This window comes from Anolis carolinensis, chromosome 5 (assembly GCF_035594765.1).
Source record: "Anolis carolinensis isolate JA03-04 chromosome 5, rAnoCar3.1.pri, whole genome shotgun sequence".
NCBI lineage: Eukaryota > Metazoa > Chordata > Lepidosauria > Squamata > Dactyloidae > Anolis > Anolis carolinensis.
In genome coordinates this window covers 21,293,851-21,316,619 of record NC_085845.1, presented here as the reverse complement: position 1 = coordinate 21,316,619, position 22,769 = coordinate 21,293,851, and the positions used below count along the sequence as shown (strand labels likewise).

Genomic DNA, 22,769 nt, shown 5'->3' with positions numbered 1-22,769 from the left:
GTCAAAGGCATAGAAGTGCTTCAGTCTGTAATCATGAGAATTCAATCTGGCTGGCTATTTTCTCTTAATTGATGGGAAATATTAAGCTCTCAAGACATTCTGTCAAGGAAGGGGTTTATCCACACTGCACTAATACAGCAGTTTGATTCTAGCTTAATTGCTAAGGCTCTATCCTATGGACAGAGCATCAATAGCAGAGTGCAGGGTGTGTGGAAACTATCAGAAAAAATGACACCAAAATGACTGTCTATAAAATGTTTGTGCAGTATTTTGGCAGAAATGTACTATTTAGTAGAAACATATCTCTATAATTAGATATAACTACAAAACAATTTACTTTTTCAACTTTCTCATGTGTACGTGTTCTAGTTAGAGCTGTCATTGTTAGCCAATTACTATGATGCATTGAATCACCTGGTTTCAGCTTTATGTGCTACAAGTACGCACTGTCCTTTTTGTTGCTGCTGACTTTTTATACCTGGTGATTTTGTCAAATTTTCTGGTACAGTAGTCTGGTCTGGTCTGCGACCAGCTCCTTGGGTGTAACATCATGCGTTATTATTACACCTTGTGGTGCCAATGCTTATGGAAGTGTAGGATTGGTAGGATTATGTAGTAAAAGGCCAAAGTACATTCCCTTCAACCAAAACATAGCTTTATGGCAGAGAATTCTTAGGTCACTAATCTCCTAAACTAAACTCTCAAGATTCCATAGGATAAGTTTGTGGCTGCGAAAACTGAAATCCAGCTGATATAATGCTATTATGTAAACACACCCTAGTTCAACAATAAAAATATGGAAAGTCCAAATATGCATTAGGACAACATATGATCCTAAACCTTGTTTTTGAAGGCCCCGACTCTTCTAGATTCTCTGAGCTGCTTTATTTGTTACTAAAATCTAGACCAAAAACAGTGTAGATTCACCATACTCACAACATTGGAGTCCGTAGCTATCATGGGCTGTTTCCCAAAACAACATGTTACGTTTAACTTTTAAGTGTTTTCGTTAGCTAGTGGAATTCATCTTCATTTTGTCATATATTAAAAAGAAGATACAATCCTTATAGGGTATTTCTCCAAAGAAAGTCCAAAGGGGAAAGAAGTCTGGTTAATTACTTAGCCTGAGTAATAGATTGTATTCATTTCTTAGGTTTGCAGCAGAACCTATGCATTGTCTGGTTCAACAGATTCTCAACACAATCTAACATTTTTGCATATTCCAGAAGCCTGACATTACCTATCTCTTAACTCCCAATAGGATTAAAATGGTTTTTGTCTCCTTTTTCATATTGCCTTTGTAAATTCAGCTTAGATGGTCTCAATCCAAATATGGGTTACTTAAGTGCTAATTGGATTCATGATTCAGAGTACATTATGCAAACACAATGGAAGCCTGCCCTGAAGTCATTAACCACATTCTCTGTTAACCTATTCAAGCAGAAAACTATTCAGCAAAAATATTATTGAGTGGAAACTATATTTCTTACACACCAGTCTCCCAATAGGCTTTGATGTAGGCCTTTTGGAAAATGATCAATGCTGCAAAAATGATGGTTCACGAGAGACTATGGGCATATGAGTTGGAAAGGCCCTGTGTCCTTTCAAGATGACAGCATTGACAGAATTAATTTCCTCTTGTTCTTAAAGCCAGAAGTCTTATTTAATCACCTTATTCTGGAATAGATTCCTGCAATCTGGAAGCTATAAAACCCAAGAGCAGCTTGGATTGCCAATCTTTATTTGTAGCAAAACATGCTATTTTACTATTCTGGAAAGTGTATTCTATCCTTTGCAAATTAAAATTGGGTTGGAGACCTTTTAGGGTTTTTCATTAAACAATGACTCACACAGTCAGTAATACAGATCAGGGAAATGTAATTTGGCTGCCTTTTCTGTTCGTGATTTCTAATTGAAATTTACTCTTTTACTGGAGTTTTTCATGAAATCCAACTTCTCCTTTTAATTAATATTTTCAAATTATGTTAAAATCCTTCCTTGCTTTAAAAAAGAAGCTAAAATGGGTTATAGGGGAAATATAGACTGGGGAATTTAATAACTGTTGGAGATTTGGAGATTGGATTCAACATGATTGTTGATATAGCATTGTTGTTATAATTTGATATGCAAAAAACTAAAGATTATTATAATATCGTTTCTATTACTATATTGTTGACATTTTTGATCAGACAGAGAGAAGGCCATGTTTTGTGGCTTCCATTTCACTTAGTCTGTTCATACACTTGGTTTCAGTATAAACATTAAAGGAGAATCCACAGTGTGGAAATGTATCTCCAACATAGCTTCAGTACATTAGGTAGCTCCATTAAAGTTAAAACAGATGCGCTACCCACTGACCTGGAAGCTATCAGTTCATGCTGATCATATAATTAGAAAGTTTGAAAGGACCTTGGAAATTATTTAATTGAGTGGCCAAAGTTTTGAACCAGTTTGAACCAGACCACCTACAAATAGAGAAGAATAAACTAATAAAAATGTATCATGTCATATTCTCTGTTAACATAGATAATATTTCAAATGTAGTATAAATTACATCTAGAAGCCATTGCAGTTTGGACATCTGGGAAGAACAGGAAGTCAAGAGGCATTCTCAGGAGTCTATCCCATGGGCGGGAGGGGGGAGGGGCATGGGAGAGTGTCCTATAGAGTGGGGTCCTGACTTACCCCAGCAAGATCCATCTTTGAGGATGGCCAGTCTTCTTCCCACTTTCCTCCACTTCTCATTGCTTTCTTCAGACAGGAGTCGGGAAGTACCCAACTCCTGAAAATGGACTCCTCTCTCCATCTTCACACACTAGCAAGATGGATTTCCATGCACAGCCACTGTGGCTGGGCATCATGGAATGGCTTCTGTTTTACCAGCACACGAGGGTGATATGTAAACAGGGAAAATAAGAGTGGGGTAAGGTTCTCTGACTGGCTAATTCTCCAGGAGAGGCAATCCCATCCATAACATATAAGGAACCTACTCCAAGGTAATGAAAATGTTACTAGGCTGAGTCATTATTCTGACTTTACTCAGAATGAAGACCTCTAACACTTGAGGGATCAAGACTGTATCTTCCAGTCATATGGCTGTGCCTTGGAAGGCTGGCACTGTAGCTTTTATGGGGATTTTGAAATACCTAGTTAATCTTGCCAGATTTTCAGTGAAATCTCATAATATAAGATGCAGGAAACCCAGTTACAAAGTCTCCCTGGCTCATCATGTTACAGAAAATTTCAGGAATCAGACTGGGGACTGGATCAAAACACTTCACCATCTCTAGCTTGGATGCTGTTCAGGGATCATGTCCCGACCCAAATATCACTCATTCACGGAGCCAATGTCACTCATCATGCAAGGAAAATAATATAAAACATACCTATTCAATTGGTACTCAAAACATAAACTGATTGCTGTTTGTTCTCTTGCTCCACATTTTCTCATGTGAAGAATATGAGGGAAGAGCAACTCTGATTTCCTAACCATTTAGTGATTTCTCTCTCACTCACTCTTTCCATCCTTTTTCTCACCCTGTGTTCTGAAGTGTGGGGCTATGGAAAGGGCTGCATGACCAGGGCGCTACACTAAGTTGGATTGGAGAAGCCAGACTACTTCTATAGGCAGATGCTCACCACCTCTTGTTTTGAAGGATATTACACACATGGATGTTTCTTTTCTTTAATAGAGCAACAAAGCAATATAAGTCAACACCCTTTTCACTATGCTTCCAAATTTCATCATGCTTCCAATTTGCTTAGTAATAATGGCAAATCAAGATTCCACTTTTTCCATTGCAGAATAGATTGGCATTGCACAATTACATCTGCTGTCTTTTTCATAGAAGATGGTTTGTAGTAGCAAACTGTCCCTCTTGGGAGTTATTATTAAAATCATGCCTGGAAATGCCAGTTTTTGAGAAGGTCAGAATCTTTCAGTAAATGGACAGTTAAACAAGCATATATCGGTTGAAGGTCCCCAGAATGCTTGGGACTAGAAGTGCTTCACATTTCACTTTTTTTTAATACATGATTTTTGAATACAAGTAGTATAGTACTTGTATTTGCAAGGTTGGAGGGCATGGATTCGTACACCATCTGCATTCCCATTAGTTCACATATCCTCAGACTTTCTCTAGCTTTACATCTCAGGCACAACAGACGTAGCAAGTGATTGAGGTTGGAGAGAGAGATTGAGAATATGAGAGACTGAAAAAGAAATATAGTATCTGTACAGCACAAGAGACCTTTGGGGAGCCTTCCAGCTACCTGATGTTGCCTTGTAAACAAATGACGAATGTCACAGCTGCCAGCTTGAAGGTGGAAATGGGCAGCTGGTGGCAAAAAGATTCAAATTTTGGAGGCTTTCAGCTTTTGGATTTCTGGATACAAGAACATTTCTACATACAACCCAGCACCATAAATTAACCAATGAAAAACTGTGTGTGTGTGTTGTCTATCTACAAATAATTTTCAACATATGTCAATATTAAAATAATTATATTATGAGTTTTTGTGGCAAGTGTAAGAGAGTGTGGCATGTCCAGGGTCAGCCAGTGGGTTTCCATGCTTGAGAGAGGATTCAGACTATTGCCTCCTAGAGTATTAATCTGATACTCAAAACATTATACCATGCTGGTTCTTAAAAGGTTATGCCAATAATGTACAGTAACTAATAATAAATGGGGACTTTGTCAGTAAAGCATGAGATTCTCAGGAACATGGGTTTATGCTCCATGTTGGGAGCCATTTGATCTGCTGTTGGCATTCAAGCACAACTTTTTTTTCTAGAGTATAACTACCCACTCAAGATCTCTTCAGGATCTCTTCAGCACACATACAATTTTCACTCAGAAGAACTATTATTTCCTGCCTAAATTGAAATAATGTGGAGATGTTTTCTTAGAAGCTTATGATAAAAGTGCACAACATATTGTTGTTTCTATCTGTGCTGTTGATGTGGCTGCAAAGTATCGTCATAATAATGAACATCTCTCTTTCGTGGCAGATGTTCAATAGCACCTGAAAATGATTTTGCTGTACCATATGGTTACCTGACTTATACATTTCAACCACACTGTCTTTGTCGCTTCCAGATCCATTTAATTTAAGATATGAGGATGACTATTAATACCTTCTTTGATCTAACCGGCTTTATGCTCTGCATGTCTCAAGAGACAGCAGTCACAACTTCAGGAGCTGTTATTTCTACTGGTCTCCCCACCCACCCACCCACCCACATGTGATACTATAATTGTAGCAGCAAAACTAAAGATGAATTTTGAATGCAGGATATGCATGTGTGTGTATAATGTTGACTGGCTGTCTGCTGAAAAGAAATATAAAAAGAGGCCATCTAAATGCTTAAAGCTTCTGTTTACTTGAAGAAATGGAGCCTTGCTTGTGATTAGAACTGTGTGGGGACTTTATGGGAAGGGATGAGGAGGCAGGTGTAGGAGGCACCTCTGAGTAACAGAGCAGGTCCAGAACATAAAATTGTTCTGGAGGATTTCTTCATGTCTGTCTAGTGAGGGTGACACATCTTCCTTAACACTCCAGACAGCCAGCTGAGTGAGTGCTCTTCAATGTTCCTTCACATAATAACTATGGCTGTAGCTATTTCACACAATATTATTGCTAATTCCTTTCCATTCCAGGCTCTGGGTTTGGAATTCATTATAAGGGCAGGAATGTGTGTGCTCAAAAACACATCAGAGAATAAGTGAAAATAAATCTTTTTTTCTGGAGTTTTTGGTTTTTTTTAATGTGTGGGAAGAATTCTGCTGAGTTAATACAGAAAGTATTTTATAGATTTAAGAACTACTCGCAGAATAACAACCATCTATGTGATTGAAATCTAAGATCATAGAATCATAGAATAGTTTTCAATTCATGATTTTATAGAAACACTAAATCTGTAAATTTTATAGACATATTATAATGGATAGAAACATATTTACAAACATTAATATAAATAAATGCAAGCCTTATCTATTTTGATACACACATATAACAACTATGTGCATAGATAATAATAATAATAATTATTATTATTATTATTATTATTTTATTTTTGTACCCCGCCACCATCTCCCCAGAGAGACTCGGGGCGGCTTACATATATAAAACCAGCATACAGTAATATCAAATACAAAAACACACAAATAAATTTAAAAGGCATTAAAAAATCACAATCATTATAAAACACATGAAAAACACAGCAATAAAAACATAAAATGAGCTGGGCAAAGTGCACTGAGTGGAACTTATAAACAAGAAGGAAGTTAAGGTGCTACAAGGTCATGGGAAGAGCCTTAAACTGGGGTGAACTCTGAGGCTATGTCAAGGAGTTAACCAGCAGGTACAACTGGTCAGAAGAAACCGTTAGTACAAGGGTTTAGCATACAGTGGGCGGTACTTCTTCAAAGGCCTGTGTGAAGAGCCAGGTTTTCAGGCTCTTCCTGAATTCCAAGGCGGCAGCTTGCCTAATTTCCCTGGGGAGCATGTTCCAGAGCCGGGGGGCCGCCACGGAGAAGGCCCTCTCCCTCATCCCCACCAACCGCGCTTGTGACGGAGGCGGAAGCAAGAGGAGGGCCTCCCCCAATGAACGAAGAGATCGTGCGGGTTCATAGGGGGAGATGCGGTCAGAAAGGTAAGTGGGTCCCAAACCGTTCAGGGCTTTGTAGGTCAACACCTGAACCTTGAATTGGGTCCGGAAGGTGAACGGCAGCCAGTGGAGCTCCTTAAACAGGGGAGTAGACCGCTCCCTGTAATTCGCTCCTGTTAGAAACCTGGCTGCCACCCGCTGAACTAGTTGGAGTTTCCGGGCCGTCTTCAAAGGCAGCCCCACGTAGAGTGCATTGCAATAATTCAATCTAGAGGTAACTAAGGCATGGACCACCGTAGCCAGATCAGACTTCACGAGGTATGGTCGCACCTGGCACACAAGTTTTAGTTGTGCAAAGGCCCTCCTGGCCACCGCCGACACCTGAGCCTCAAGTGTCAGTGATGAGTCCAGGAGGACCCCCAAGCTGCGGACCTGGAAGCAAAAGGAGAAATGCACTATCTCACAGTTGAGGTTTTTTTTTTTTTCCTTTGAAACTCTGTAATTATTTTTGCCCAAACACAGTTCAATTTCCTCTTCCTACTTTCCTGGTAAACATAGGGTGGCTGTAAGGAGTGTAGTAGGACTACTTCTATACTAGTGTTCTTGATACAGAAATGAGTAGAGCTAAAACCTATGACATAGGTAGAATATAAACTCTTCCCTATATTCTTGAGCATCCAGGGAATGTTCTTCATGTACCCACCAGATTCATCTACACATAGAGTTATCTTTGGTCATGAGGTAGGGAAATTTCTGATCAAAATGTGTTTTCAGACAAATCTAAAACATCTGATAGATCATGCAATCAATCAAGCGATGCATGGGCAAGCTTGTTTTTTGCTGTCATGTCCACCCAGCCTGCCTCACTATTTGGGAGATCCCAGAAGGGCATCTAGTCCAAACCCCTGCTGTCTATTAATATAACTTGTGAAACTTCATGATCTGGTCTCTCCCAACTCTATGATTCTATATGGAAGACATTCAAAGTACAGAAGCAATGATAACATAGCTTATTTGAGGATAACAGCCAGGTGTTGCCCAACCAGCTGCAGTATCCACACAATCAGTAAAATGAGATGTATATTAATAGGTCTTTTTAAAGTAAGTAATTTACTATTCAGTTCACCATCTCTACATTTGCATCTACATACATATGTGTTATAAACACATTCTTAGAAATACATGTTTTCTTGTGTTCCCTTTTTAGTGATGTAAAAGTGACTAGGCGACTTGCGGACATGGCATTGTGATGAACAGGTTGTACAAAACAGATCTTGCTTCGCCATTGAGCTCTTCAATGGAAACATGCTAATGACATGCAAATACAGTTAAATTATCTTAAAATTGGAGAGTGGAAATATCTATCATTATTCTGTCAAAATTAGAGAAGCAGCGGTTTGCAGAAGCCAAAGTTTGTTAAGTATTCATGTAAAGAAAAAAAAGCAAAATATGTACATTTGTGTTAATATTTAGATATAAAAGTATCTGTCCAAAATATAAACTTTAACAGTACAGAGAAGAATGCAATCCTCTTATGCTTCATGTCAAACTATCACTACACATAATTTCATGGGCACTTGGTATCATGAAATACGTTTAGACTGAATGTAGCTTTTAGAGAGACCGGTATTAATTTATTAGAAAATTAATACTTTACAGATTGAAACATCTTCAATCTGAAATTCTGCTACAGATTGATAGTGGAAAAATATCACTTGTTAATGGTGATATTATTGGATTTTTGGTATCAGCAGATAATACAGGATATTACAGATTATTTAGGAGAAACAGAGAACTTCAATGTACTCCATTAAACCAGTTGGCCAGGGGAAGAGGTCTCCGATATTTCAAGCATGTTTTTGCCTATACAATCACAAATCCCTTTCTGCTACACTGTCTAGAATGGTGCAGAATGACATGAAAGTTTCCAGCTTGTCAGCAAGAAAGGTCTTCTCTCATTTACAGTGTCAACTAAGAGGTATACTGTAGTACAATCCCCATATCCACCACCATAAAGTATAACTCCCATTCCTGGATTGAAATTTGTTCTCAATCAACTCAGCAGGGAGAAGATGGGGCAGAATCTTGCCAATTCCAATCTGGCAAAAGTTAACTGTTGCAGCTTCTCTGAGCTTGTGTATTCTTTCTTATTAATAATGTCTGTCATCTTAACCACACTCTGACACCGCTTGGCCACACACATCCTAGTTTTCATCTGAATAATATTGGAGGGTGTGCATTTTGTAGCAAATGCTTCAGTAAAGCTAACATAAAAATATTATTTAGGGAACCGAAATCTTTCTGACTTTTCAGCTGGTAAGTATGATTGACAGTCTACAAGACCTCACAGTATTAGTGCATGCAAATGACATGTTCAATTTGGGGTGTGTGCATCAGGCTTAAATATTTATCATAGGAATTCCTTTACAAGAGTTGCATTGCAGTAGGAAGAGTTTATGATATTAATCTATATGACATGAATTCAAATCAGTTCAAAACTAGTTTAAAAGGGACTGAATAATTTACTGAATGTGAAAAAGTTAGCATCTTAACCAAAATCTAACAGGGGAAATAAAAAAATTATGATGAATCTCAAACGGAATTGAATCCACATTATTGTTTAATTCCCCAGTTAAAATTGTATACATGAATGACTCCGCATATAATAGTACTCCTCTTGATTTAAAGTGGGCTTTAAACATGACTTTTCAATTCCTTAAAAAATCAGACTTCAGGTCTGTAATTTTACAAGTGCATGGGAGAAACCTAGCACTGTTTGTCTTATTGCAGATAAGACAACAAATATCCAAAAGTTTGAAATCCACTGAATTTTACATTGCAAGTCCATCCCCTCCAGCCAAGTACTATAGGTAAGTGAAAAATAAAAAAAATGTACTAAATATGAATCATAAAGCTGGAAGAAACCACAAGGGCCATCCGGTCCAACCCCCTGCCATTCAGAAACACATAATTTAAGTACCCTCGGCAAATTGACTTTCACTATAAATTGCCATTTGGATTTTGAAAAAATGGCACTAAATCTTAGAATTCAAATTCCCCAGACTGCTAAATTTTCAGAAGGAATGAAGTAAGAAGGAATAGGAGCCAGCGTAATTTAGTGGTTTGAGTATTAGACTAAAGACTTTATTGCACAAGGCAGGCAAACTGCCATCCCGCTGCTGCACTATGTCCTCCCCACGATTCACCCTTCTCTCACTATTGACAGGAAAGTCATCAATAGCTCACAATTTGCAATGTTCCCATTACCTATCTGTTCTGCTTCCATGCCAGAGAGCCAAAGGTAAAGGGATATCAAGGGGAGAGAAAATTCTCCTTTCCCAGTCTTCCACTTCCTTGCTATTTCTGAGCTGTGTGTTTTCAGTCTATTTAATATTATTTTACAGGTAATTTTGCCTTTTTGGATTTTCATTGCTGAAAGTGTGAAATTGCTCAAAAATTACAGAGCAGTGGAAATGTGGGAAGGTAGGAGTACAAGGGTATATGGAAGTGTGATTGCTGGAATAAAGATTGGTGAATAAGCAAAACTGCACAAATGAAGAGAGATCCAATATTGAAGGTGCTGATTCTCAAATATATCTGCTATCTATGGTCATATGATTGCCATGGAATTGTGGGTTTGAGTGATAATGTCTTGAGAGTCTGGAAGATCAGGGTTTGAATCGCTGTTCAAGCATGGAAGTGAAAAAGTAGTAGGTGAGCCAAGAAAAAGGATACCTTTGCATAGGCAAGAAGCCCAGAAATCCCATAATACAAATCTCAAGCAGCCTGGCCAAAAGAGATAAGGGCTGAAAGATATCAGGGAACTAGATTGTGTAGCACTTTGAACATTAAAACAAGAAGCTTGCACTAAATCCTGGAAGGAATGGATAACCAATAAAGATATATCAAAAGTGGAGCACCATGATCAAAATGATGGGAAAGATAAGCTTAACAACAGAACGTTAAACAGAATCAGAAGATGGAGGTGAGATAATAGAAAACCAATCAAAAAAGATTAAAGAAGGTTTTGACGGAAAAAATAAGTAGTTCTGTTATTATTACAATAAGATTAAGATGACAATGAAGCACTCAAGCTGAAATACCTGGAAGACATGCTTCAATATGGTGTTTCATATCAGAAGAGAGTTCCGGACTGGAGAAATATAGCTGAGTATCATCAGCACAAAGAGGATATTGATAACCATATAAACAGATATTACATAAGGAGAGTGTGTAAAGAGGAAACAACAAAAGGCCCAGGGAAGAGCTGTGGGAACCCCATCCAAAAGGGGAATGGAAGAAATTTGACCTCCAGCTATTACATTAAACGATCAACCTGAGAGATAAAATGTGAATTAGCTGAAGACTGAATCAGTAGGTAGGTCATGAAGTGAATCCAACAAAAGAATAGGCTGAACTGTGTCAAAGGCTGCAGAGAGATCAAGGTGAATACGGAACAAATATAGGCCTTTTGACTTGGCCTGTAGGAGGTCTGTGATTTTTGTAAGAATAGTCTCTGCAGAGTGCAAAGGGTGAATGCCAAGCCATGCTCTCTCAGCCTTAGAGGAAAGCAATGCCAATCTTCCCTGGACAAATCTTACAGAGGAACTCTGTGATGCCTTAGGGTCACCAAAACTTAGAAATCATTTGAAAACACATAGCAACGGCAATGGTGTTTGGAAAGGTTAGGGTTTTTTGGCAACCACTTCCTGCATTAACTCATTCACTGGACTCTAGAAGAGATAATTGAAAAAAATAACTTTTCTAAGCTTGGGAGATAACACACTGCCTAACAAATCAGGCAATCTATGCCTTGCCACAGTCCACTGGCAAGCTGTTTTTTGTTTGTTTGTTCTTTTCTGTCATATAGAAAGAAAGCAAAGAAGAGTGTGTGATGTGTGGAATGAGGTTAGTTTTGGAAAAGACATAGTGGGAAGAGTTGAACATTCTCTTCCCGTTCTCACAGCAGCCCTGTGTAGCTACTAATTGGTCAAATAAAAACGGTGGGAAATCTTTATTTATAGAATTTAGTGGACATCTATAATTGAAGCTCTCTGAGTGGTTTACAAGGATTAAAAGTCCAATAAAACAATCAGATTAACCAAAACAACATGGATGTAAAACCCTCCCACAAATCCTTAAAAAGGAGACATGAAGAAAAGAAACTTTGTGTCAAAAATCAATTTAAAGTGGAGGGCAGAATAACAAGATCCATACAGATAGAAGAATACAAAATAATAATATAAAAGGGACAGCATTTTCTTTTCTTTTTTCTTTTAAATATATTAGTTTTAGCCAGGCTCAACTTTCTTTGATATTTTCTACAATATGTGAGGAAGACCTTTAATAAGTAGGAAAATCTTTTCTGTCAAGTTTTTGACTTCTTATCTTTGAATCGGTTTTATCAGTTGTTTCCATTCCTTCTGTTTTAAATGTATTGCTATTTTAGTAATGTTTTCTGACCAGGGAAGGCTGAAAACTGATATATAAATTATTTATGATGTAAATAACTTCAGCATGTCCTTAAATATGCCATCCATTAATTTCTTTTGAGGTTCATTGTCTTCTTTTGCTCTCCTTGTAACCATTGTTTCTGACTGTTTATGACATATATGCTTGGAAGTTTGGTTGGGCCAGGAGAACAGAGACGATTAAAACCTATCTATTTTGCTATATGTTACAAGGATTCACAAGTTGTAAATTGTTAGATATGGCAGTGAAATAATCACTAGTCACTAAGAAGTTTGGTGACTGTCAGTTATAGAAGCATTTTGAACCGACTGCACAGCCTTTCCATCAGTCGAATGAGACAACCAACTTTCCAAGGCTTTATAATGGGATCCCAATTACCCATAATGTATATGGATATCAAAAAGGAAGAGTGATTTCATATCAAATAAAGCATCCTCATTTGTTTTGCTTCTACATCTCCTTGTATATTGTTCTGTTTGTAGAAAGAATCAACTTTGCTTTTTGTTACAAACACAAATGCACAATACTACTCATATTGATTAACCAACAAAGCAAATGCCTACATAGATTTACATTCAAATTGTTCCAAGTCCTTATGAAACAGATTAAGGTACAACAATGACCCCAAATGGCCCCTTTCAGCTTCAGGGGACATTTTATTGAAGCAAAAAAGGGCAATTACAATTATCTTCTCTTCATCAGGGTGAGATAGGGACACAGAGAAACAAAACTCTCCAGTGGAATAAATCATTTGAGTGCCTTTCCTTCCATTTAAACTAGTGTCGCCTGTGTTCTCTTAAAAGCATTCCCTTTTCCCCGTCATCCTCTATTCTAGAAAGAAAGCATCTGTGATTCCTCTTTCTCATCAACAGCAGTGAGATGGTGATTTTTTAAAAAAACAAAAACAAAAAAAACACACACACACACACTTTAGGGTTCATAAATGGAATGTGATAGATTTAACTCAGCTGTTTGTTTAATAACACAGTGCTGGGTGGATTCTTCTAAATAAGGGTGCATCTACAGTAGGGTTGTGCATTGAGGGTAAACCTTGCCCCATTTCATGTCTTGGCTTTCGGCAGGGGCCCCAATCCATTTTTGGAAGCCTTCCAAAATTGGGAGAGCAGATATCTGTTTTCAGTTGGGGGCCCCGAAAGATCCGTTTCCTATTGGACATGATGGGGGGGGGGGGGGAGGCTTTAAAAAGGTTTCTTACTTGCTATTTCTATTCTAGAGTAAGCGATGCTTTGCTGCAGGTACTAGCAGGCATGCACACTTTCTGGAGGTGCTAGCCTGTAGACAAAAGCTTCCCTTCCCAGCACACGCTTTAAAAAGGCTTCTTACCTGGTGTTTCTACTCTAGAGTAAGAGATGCTTGGCTGCAGGTACTGACAGGCACTCATGCTTTCTGTGCCTGCATGCCACACACACACTCTCTTTCCAAAGCAAGGAGGCAAGTTTGGAGGCGCAAGCCTACAGACAAAAGCAGGCTCAGCTCCAGTTTACTTTCGTGTCAAGCTAATTTTCATGCAGGGAGGGGGCTTCCCGTTTTGTGCTCCCAAAGAAATGAAAGACACAAAAGAAAGAAATGGTAGAAACGGTAGAAACAAATGTCGCACATAACTCTAATCTACACTGTATAATTAATGCAGTTTGACACAATTTTAACTGCCATGGCTCAATACTATGGAATGCTAGGTTTGTGGTTTGTGAGAAACCCACACTCTTTGGCAGAGAAGGCTAAAGACCTCATAAAACTGCAACTCCCATGATTCCAATACATTGATCTGTGACTGTTAAAGTGCATTAATTTTAAAGTGTAGATGCCCCCAAGTCTTGTTAAGAAAATCCTGATAAGTTCCCCTTAGGATAAAACCTGATAAACCCTAAAACAAACCTATCAGGGCGTGCCTTCAGGTTGGAAATGACATAAAGTCACGCAACCACCACCCAGGTTCCATGCTACATAAGAATTACACCAACCTTATATAGCATTCTTATAAAAATATACAGTGGGACCAACTGAAAAACAAAAGGCTCCAAGTCACCAATGAGGAACAAGCACTATTTCCAAATACATAGTGCTGGCATAGTGTAGTGGTTTAAGTATTGGACAGGCTAGTGATAAATCAGGCTTCATAATTCTCACATGATCATGGAAGTCCAGTGGATGATCTTGGGCACATTAGAATCATAGAATAGTAGAGTTGGAAGAGACCTCATGGGCCATCCAGTCCAACCCCCTGCCAAGAAGCAGGAAATCGCATTCAAAGCACCCCCAACAGATGGCCATCCAGCCTCTGCTTAAAAGCCTCCAAGGAAGGAGCCTCCACCACAGCCCGGGGGAGAGAGTTCCACTGTCGAACAGCCCTCACAGTGAGGAAGTTCTTCCTGATGTTCAGGTGGAATCTCCTTTCCTGTAGTTTGAAGCCATTGTTCCATGTCCTAGTCTGCAGGGCAGCAGAAAGCAAGCTTGCTCCCTCCTCGCTATGACTTCCCCTCACGTATTTGTACATGACTATCATGTCTCCTCTCAGCCTTCTCTTCTGCAGGCTAAACTTGCCAAGTTCTTTAAGCTGCTCCTCATAGGGCTTGTTCTCCATTATGGTATATTCTCTTAGCCCCAGAGGAAAGTAAGGACAAATTTTGCCAGGAAAAACCTGTGATAGGTTCTCTTTAGGGTCACCATCAGTCAGGTCTGCACAACCTGCACCTCCCCTTGGTTGTTTTGGACTTCAGTTCCCAAACTCTGACCATTGAACTAGCTGGTAATGGCTTCTGGGAGTTGGAAGGCAGAAAGTTATGCAGGTCTGCCATAAGCCATAAATGACTTGAAGGCACACAACATTAGCCGCTATGTGCACACTGGTTCTTTTTAAATCAAGTGTTCTCTGCAGAACATGTCAAGATGTTTTGGAGTGTGGCTCAAAATGCTTTTAACCCAGGAGGAACTATAACATTTTTTGTTTACAAATAAACTCTTTCCTTTAGTTCTACAGTATGTAAGCCTTATCTTTGTCCTTCAAGTGTCATCACTGCCTCTGCCAGCCCCAGCAGAAAATGGTCAGATGTGACTTGCGGATGGACTGCTTTCTTTCATGATGTGATTAGCAGGGGGAATATAAATAATAAAAAGTAAACTAGGTAATCTGAGGGATTCTACCTTTCTTTATAAGAACACTGTGATCATCTAGCGAGGGACTTGTCTCTGTTCCACGTCCCTTGAAGTCTATTTGGTGGGAACAAGGGAGAGGACTTTCTCAGTGGTTGCTCCCAGAATCCCTCCCTAAAAGGCCAAGATGGTCCTGTTCCTGGTCAGATAATGCAGATAAAGCAGATAAATCAATTTCTCTGCCATCCAGTATATATAAACTGATGAGAATTGGACTGTTAAAGGTGACATGATTGGGACTTTAAGGTAGATATGAGATTTTAAAATATTTTAAAATTTTAATGTTTAACATAGTTTGTTAAAATGGGTTTCAGTTATATTTATATTTCAATGCATTCTCATTGTTTTATTAGCAGTGTTTCATATTTATTGTTAGCTGCCTTAAATCTCTATATTGGGAGAATGGCGGGATATAAATACATAAAAAAGATAAAGAAAGAAAAGTAAAAAGGCCTTCCAAAACATTTTTATTCACTGCTCTGAACATCCATGTCAGTAGCTTAAAGTGCAACACTGGGCATAAAAGTCCACTTTCTTACTCTTTTATGCCATTGCCAGTAGAAATGGTAACATTTGCATCAAACTTTTGAGTCCTGTATGGATTCAGTCCAAAGCAGACTGAATATATGTACTGAGGATCGATTGTTAAATGATCAGGGAATATATTATGCTTATTTTGTGTAATTCATTTATGGAGTAAACATCTAAGGCAGAATTAATTAGAGGAGGGTAGTTTATTAATTACAGATTAGCGTACATGTACCCAATTCACATATCAAAATAACACAAATGTTACTGTGCATCAATAAAACATTTTCTGTTGAGCATAGATCTCAGTTATTATTCATGGCTATCAATATTTCCCTCTAAATGCTGAGTATTATTTATGCAATGAGCTAGCCATTAAAGCCATCTCATATATCCTCCCTCTAGATTGGCTTTCTAGGCTGACTTGTGTTTGCTCTGAATAAATTAGCCAGTGTTATGAGGGGCACAACCTTTGCTACTTTTCACTCAAGCAAGTATCTCATTGTCTTCCTGGTATGGAAAGGGAGTTCAGCATATTTGAGTTCTGACCAACTCTAATGACCTTCTATCTTTCCCCATAACTGTGTTACATCAACTGGGAAGGATTTGACAAGAAACCATCAAACAATGTCTAATAATACATAGTCTAATTTTAATGTTCGAGACTTGAACAGATTAAAGCGATTCCACAGGCTTTTCATTCTTATTAGATATTCCATATCAGTGTGTATAAGACTCCCAGTCTCACCATCATTGCAAATAAATCTGATGGTTCCCCAAACACTTAAGCTTTGGGACTTTCTCCCTCTCTCCTTGCTCTCTTTCCAAAGACAGCTTAATTTTTTTCTCTTCTGACAAGAATTCACGGCAAAAACTTGCTACTGTGGTGTTCTACTGTTTTAGGAATTTTGCCTTTTTAATGGGTTTATTTTAATTTGTTTAATTCTGTGGACATGGAATAGCATTTCAACAAACTTTTTCTATGTTTTCATCTGTTTGCTTTTATTTTATCTACTTTAATATTTGTAAATTGCACTGAGTTCCAGTTTTGGCAAAATCTATAAATGTATTAACCACAAGAACAGTAGTGAATCTGTTGTAGAGGGTTTTTGATTTTTTTTTAAAGCTCTTCCAATACAGAAAACCAATCAGCCTTTTAGCATTCTGTGTAATGAAGGGGGGAAAAACCTTGGAAAAAGCTTTCTAAGGTGCAGATTTTCTAAAGTACAATTTGAACAAGTATGTATAATCTTGTGTATTTACTTAAAATCTCTGTTGATTATGGCGAACAGCATTGCACCATTTAGGACAGCCTTATTATGCATATTCATCAGGAAAACATGTATAAATATTTGAAAGGCTGCCATAAGGAAGAGGAAACAAACTTTTTCTGCTTCCCTGGAGACTAGGGATAAGAGCAAAGGTTCAAATTCCAGGAAAGGGGATTCCACCTGAACATTAGGAAGAACTTTCTGACTGTAAGAGCTGTTCAACAGTGGAACTCTCTGCCTTAGAGTGTGTGAAAGCTCCTTCTCTAGAAGTTTTTAAACAGAGGCCAGATGGCCATCTATCAGGGGTACTTTCATTGTGCACATTGCAGGTGGTTGTACTAGATGGCTCATGTGGTTTCTTCCAACTTTATGATTTTATGAATAATATAGATAGCAAGGAATTAATATAAAATTATGGTGTGAATATTTGGTTCATGCCAGGCAGAAAGGGGAAATAAATGTAAGTTTTATTAGAAGTTCTTTCAAGTTCCTTTGTTCATATGTCTCGGTACTTTCCGAATGGCCTTGACAGACTAGGAAAACAGCTTTCTTCTCTCTGTGCCTTTCTTTTCCAATGGGAATCCCATGGGTCATCCATTCTCACCCTCTTTTTATCAAACAGAAATTTTAAATCACAATGCTATCAAATCCTGGTGCCCTCCATCACCCGACACCCAAAACAGCTGATCCCATGGGGGAAGTGTCGATCACACGACTTCCTCCCATGGCTTCTTATGGCAACACGGGAAGCCTCCCATGTTGCTGCAGTATTGGAATGCAGAGGATCCACCTTACTTCACCCATGGATACACACTTCTGTGGGCAGAGCTGGCATATACTGCGGAAATTGTGCCCTTGTGATGAGGTTGTGTGTCTCTTTAATATTTTAGAACTCTTTAGAAATTTGGGAGGGGGACTGAGTGGGATAACATCTTAGGTTTCAATTTTCATAGCTAATTCTGAAACACAAAACTACATGTAACATTCAGTTTGCGCCAAGGGTATTCAAACTGTGGTTGAAATACAACACTGCATAAATATTCACACACAGAGATACTCTACAACAGTACTGTATAACCCCATATAGAATACTAATGGTCCTTTTTCCACCTACGACAAGCGAGGCAACTGGCACCCTATCTATCTGATGAGGCTCTGGCAACAGTCATCCATGCCACGGTCACATCTAGGCTGGACTATTGCAACACCCTGTATGTTGGCCTTCTGATGTCCACAACCCAAAAGCTCCGTATTGTTCAGAATGCGGCAGCCAGGCTACTCACAAGAACACCCATGAAATGCCACATAACACCAGTGCTGCAGCATCTGCATTGGCTTCCAACTGATTACCGTGGTCTATATAAGATGCTAGTTCTGACCTTTAAAACTCTTTACGGCCAGGGCCCATCGTACCTTAGGGACCGTCTCTCCTTCTCCCATCATCGGAGGTCGCAACGACCATCCCAACGAGACTTACTTTATGTACTGGGTCCTAGAGAAGTGCACTTGGAAAGGACCAGACGCAGAGCTTTTTCTATTTCTGCCCCTGCCTTATGAAATGCCTTGCCGCCCTATATGAGAGCCATGCGTGAATTAAGGCCTTTTACCCTAGCACTCAAGACCTGGCTCTTTACTAGAGCTTTTAATCTATGTTAATTTTATCAATATTTGTATGTATGTATTTTTATCCTTTACAATTTTATCTTGTAAATCGCCTAGAGCATTGTGGATGGAGGGCGATTAATAAGTAATTAAATGATGATGATGATGATGATGATGATGATGATAATGTTGGGTTGCATATATCGTATGGTTGCATACAATGTTGTAGTATAGTAATGCACAACTGTGATGTGAAACCACAGTGAGCAACTGCAACACACAATGTGCAGCCACAATCCACAACTTCAACATGAAATATTGCTGTATGTACAATCTTACTTCCAAGCACAATAAGAAGAATCATTATTTACAAATTAAAGAGAAAAAACTTTGCCAGGACCATTTCATATCTAATCAGATTTTCAAGTATGACTGCATAACAGGTCTGACTGAAATGAACAACAATTTGATACAGCTAGGCCTTCCAATGCAACCACATCTGCTCTGACCTAGAAGAGAGGGACTCAAAACATGTGAAGAGCAATAAGCATTTCTCAGACTGTAATCCCACTCAATGAAAACGTATCAAAAAAGCAAGACTAGTACAAAGGAAGAATCTACTACAAGACAGTCCAAAAAGAGAAAATGACAGAGGACCAATAGTTGTCACCTACAGCTGAAACCTCTCAAGCACATCAGCAGTGAGCCAATTGCAGAGATTAATATTTCCCTTTTGCAGGCTCTAGATGACAGGCTTTAATTTGCTTAAGAGACAGCCTGCCAAGCTGAAACAACTACAGTGCTTACCTACAGCAGGACACATGCCATGAATGGGAATATTGAGACAAGGCACTACTATCCAGATGCCAAGTTTGTCCCCACATCTATCAATGCAGCAACATAATACCATCATTCTATGTCATCTGTACCCCATTATGTTCCACAACAGGAGAACTGGGACTGTCTCTATGTAAGAAAAATAAGGGACATAATTCCAGTACTAGATATGGAAGAATCACAAAAATAAGTTGCAGATAGTCTCATGCATTTGTATGGAATCGCTACCCATTTCTATTTGTCCTATTTGTATGGCCTCATTTCCATTTCTGTCTGCTGCTTCCGAAAATGGGTGCCTATACAAATGACCTTTTCCACCCAAAATCCAAAAAAACCCTGAAGATTTTTGGACCTTAGGCAGCAAAGGGCCAGAGTCTACACCTGAGAGGGTGCGGCACTCGCTGTAGTTCCTGCTTTCCAGTACTCAATGCTGAGTGCACTGAGTGCTGATGCTCGTAGGCCTACATCCAAGCACTCGACACTCAGCTGTAGGTCCTGTGAGCCGGGCCTAGGAGTATCAAGTGCTTGGCTGTAAGCCCTGCACTCAGCAGACAGGGCCTACAGCCGAGTGCCAAGAGTTTGATGCTCGTAGGCCCAGCAGGCAGGGCCTACGAACATCGAGCTTTCGACTATAGGTCTTGCAAGCTGGGCCTACAAGCATCGATTGCCTAGCGCTTGGCTGTAGGCCCTGCCAGTCAGGGCTTACAGCTAGCTTGCTGAAAATCAATAGACCAAATGACTACCATTCCCCCCCTTTTTTGTTTTGCTGCTCTTTCTGTTCTGGAGGGGGTTGTACCATTCTGTGCCATCCAAATGGATGGAATGGTAGAAAAACACAAAAGAAACAGATGAAACGGTATCTGGGCCCAACTCTAGTTGCAGAGCATTTCAACGTCTCTGGGCATTCAAACTTATAAGTAGAAGTTCTTGAAAAATATCAGAGGAAGATTGGAAAGAGAAACAGCTGAATTAGTATTCATTCACAAGTTCTAATTCATTCGCAAAGATTTAAAAAGAGATAATGGTTTCTTGGAACACTGCATATAGAGGCATACCTTGCTAATATATACATTCCAGACTACCACTGTAACACCGCTGAATGTAGAAAACAAAATAATATTGTATGGTGTAACTGAAAAGTACTACTAGCCAAGTGAAATTCCTTAAAACGACATATATCTGTATTCATTTAAAGCTTCTCATATCTGCAATTTAACTAAAGCCTGCTTTTCAAAGGATTCTCTGACTCAAAACTGCATTTTTAGTTACTGCTTTCACAACTCTATGGTACACATCAGCTTCTGGGAGTACTATTTGGAGCAGGGTTACAATTTACATCTTTCTGCATCCTATTTCACTCTGATTCTACTACCCCAACTATCTAATTATACTTGAATATCTGAGTTGTTGTACTGCATTCAATCACTACATCTAAAAAACTGAATTAATATTGATGAAAGCTCATTCTGAAATAATACAGTTATTCTCAAAGTTGCTATTCATTCTCTCTTCCCACCACCCCCATTCTCTTTTGTATGGAATGGCAATTAAATGTTATGCTGTGTTCCAAAAAGCAATAATTTCAGTAGAGTTTAGTTGTGTACAATTTTCAAATGTGTTTTGTCAGATGACTGTAAGAGACTCTGAAATGAAGGGAATATTCATATGATGCCTTCCATATATTTTAGGGAAATAACTAGTAGCATCCTTACCTTAAATACCAGTTCTCCTATTAGTCCATTCCAGGTCCCATTCTCCTGGGGGCGTCCATACTTGTGATCTGGTGCAACATAAATTTCATACGTGAAGCCAAGGTAAGTAGATAAGGATTCCAGGACATCAATTGAAAAGCCCTGATATTTCTTTGGTTTTCCCAAAACATTCTCTGACACCATCACAAATGGCTCCTCCTACACAAGAAAGAAAGATAGGCATTTAGAGGTAGTTGCAATACTGCAATGTATCAAATTTGCTGCTAAGGAGTTTAAAATCTCCTCAAGTATTATTTTGTGCTCTTTCAATTGCACCAAGATTTTTACTACACAGAGAAGCCATTGAAATCCACAACCATGTAGACAATTTCAACAGAAAGGAGGAAAAAATAAAAATGAACAAAATCTGGCCAGCAGTATCAAAAAGCTCTAAAATCAGTACAGTAAATAAAGAACACCACTCTGAAAACAGAGGAATTCCAGACAAGAAACAATCGGGGCCAGCTAACACCTCCCAACAAAGGATTGCTTCAGGCAGGAAGCAGCCAGACTTTGAATCTGCAAGGTCATTAAATGCTAATCAAGGTGATCAATTGCAACATTCACACTTGCCTCAAACAGACAAGAGTTCTTTCTCCAAACCTGGACTTTCCACAGATACATAAACCCCACTTGCCTTATTTGAGAACCACTGCTAAGCATAAAGTCCAAGACCTCACAACCTCTGACGATGCCTGCCATTGATGTGGGCAAAACATCAGGAGAGAATGCTTCTGGAACATGGCCATACAGCCCAGAAAACTCACACCAACCCAAGATTTTTATCCATTACTGTCTGCATTTTTTTTTTAGAATTTTGAGATTTAAGCTATTTTACTAAGCTTTTGAGATTTAAGCTATTTTACTACTACAAGCTTATTGTGTGGTTGTGTGTGCATGCATGCACATGAGCACACTGTCGAATTATGGTGATGCCAGAAAGTCTATATGGCTTTCTTAGGAGATCATTTTGTCAATTCCTTTCTATGAAATACTGCCAACAACAACCAATATACTATGTTACCGTCTTCTATCCAATAACTAAATAAGTCTGACTCTGCTTAGCTTCTAAGATCAGATGGGATCTGGTATTTTTAGGGCATTTAGACCTTTCACAAGCTTATTACCGTATATAAAAACAAATGGTTAATTAATGCTGATTGTGGAAACAATATGTCCCTCATACAATATATTTGATCCATTGTAATAAAAGAAGGCTTTGACCTCCCCCCCCCCCCCCCACCTACTCCTCGGCTGTCTTTATCTCTATAGTTCATCAAGCAAGTAGATTATGCACAATATTCCCTAGATCTGTTATGAAGGAGAAAGAGGGTATTTCAGGAGAAGATGGTTTTTATATTAGCAAAGATTTATGCACATCACTTGTTGGGTTATTAAATAATAGGGGCTCATAATTCAGAATTTGTGTTCAGTCAGTTAAACGTGACCGCTAATTGCTCATCTGATTTATAAGACTATTTCAAGCATTAATATTGCTTTGTGGTTCATTCCAAACATGTATGAATC

At 38.8% G+C, this 22,769-nt stretch overlaps 1 protein-coding gene across 4 annotated transcripts in view; it reads right to left on the bottom strand.

Annotated features, from left to right (window-relative positions):
• grid2 (glutamate ionotropic receptor delta type subunit 2) overlaps window positions 1–22,769 on the bottom strand; it is a 1,070,019-nt gene that overhangs the window by 194,934 nt on the left and 852,316 nt on the right. For all 4 annotated transcript variants that reach the window (XR_010007023.1, XM_062983639.1, XM_062983641.1 and 1 more), the window contains exon 10: window positions 21,204–21,401. Coding sequence is in view for 3 of the 4 variants with exons in the window: in XM_062983639.1 (XP_062839709.1) it covers window positions 21,204–21,401 (198 nt within the window). In the remaining variant the exon portion in view is untranslated. The remainder of the gene's footprint in view (window positions 1–21,203; window positions 21,402–22,769) is intronic.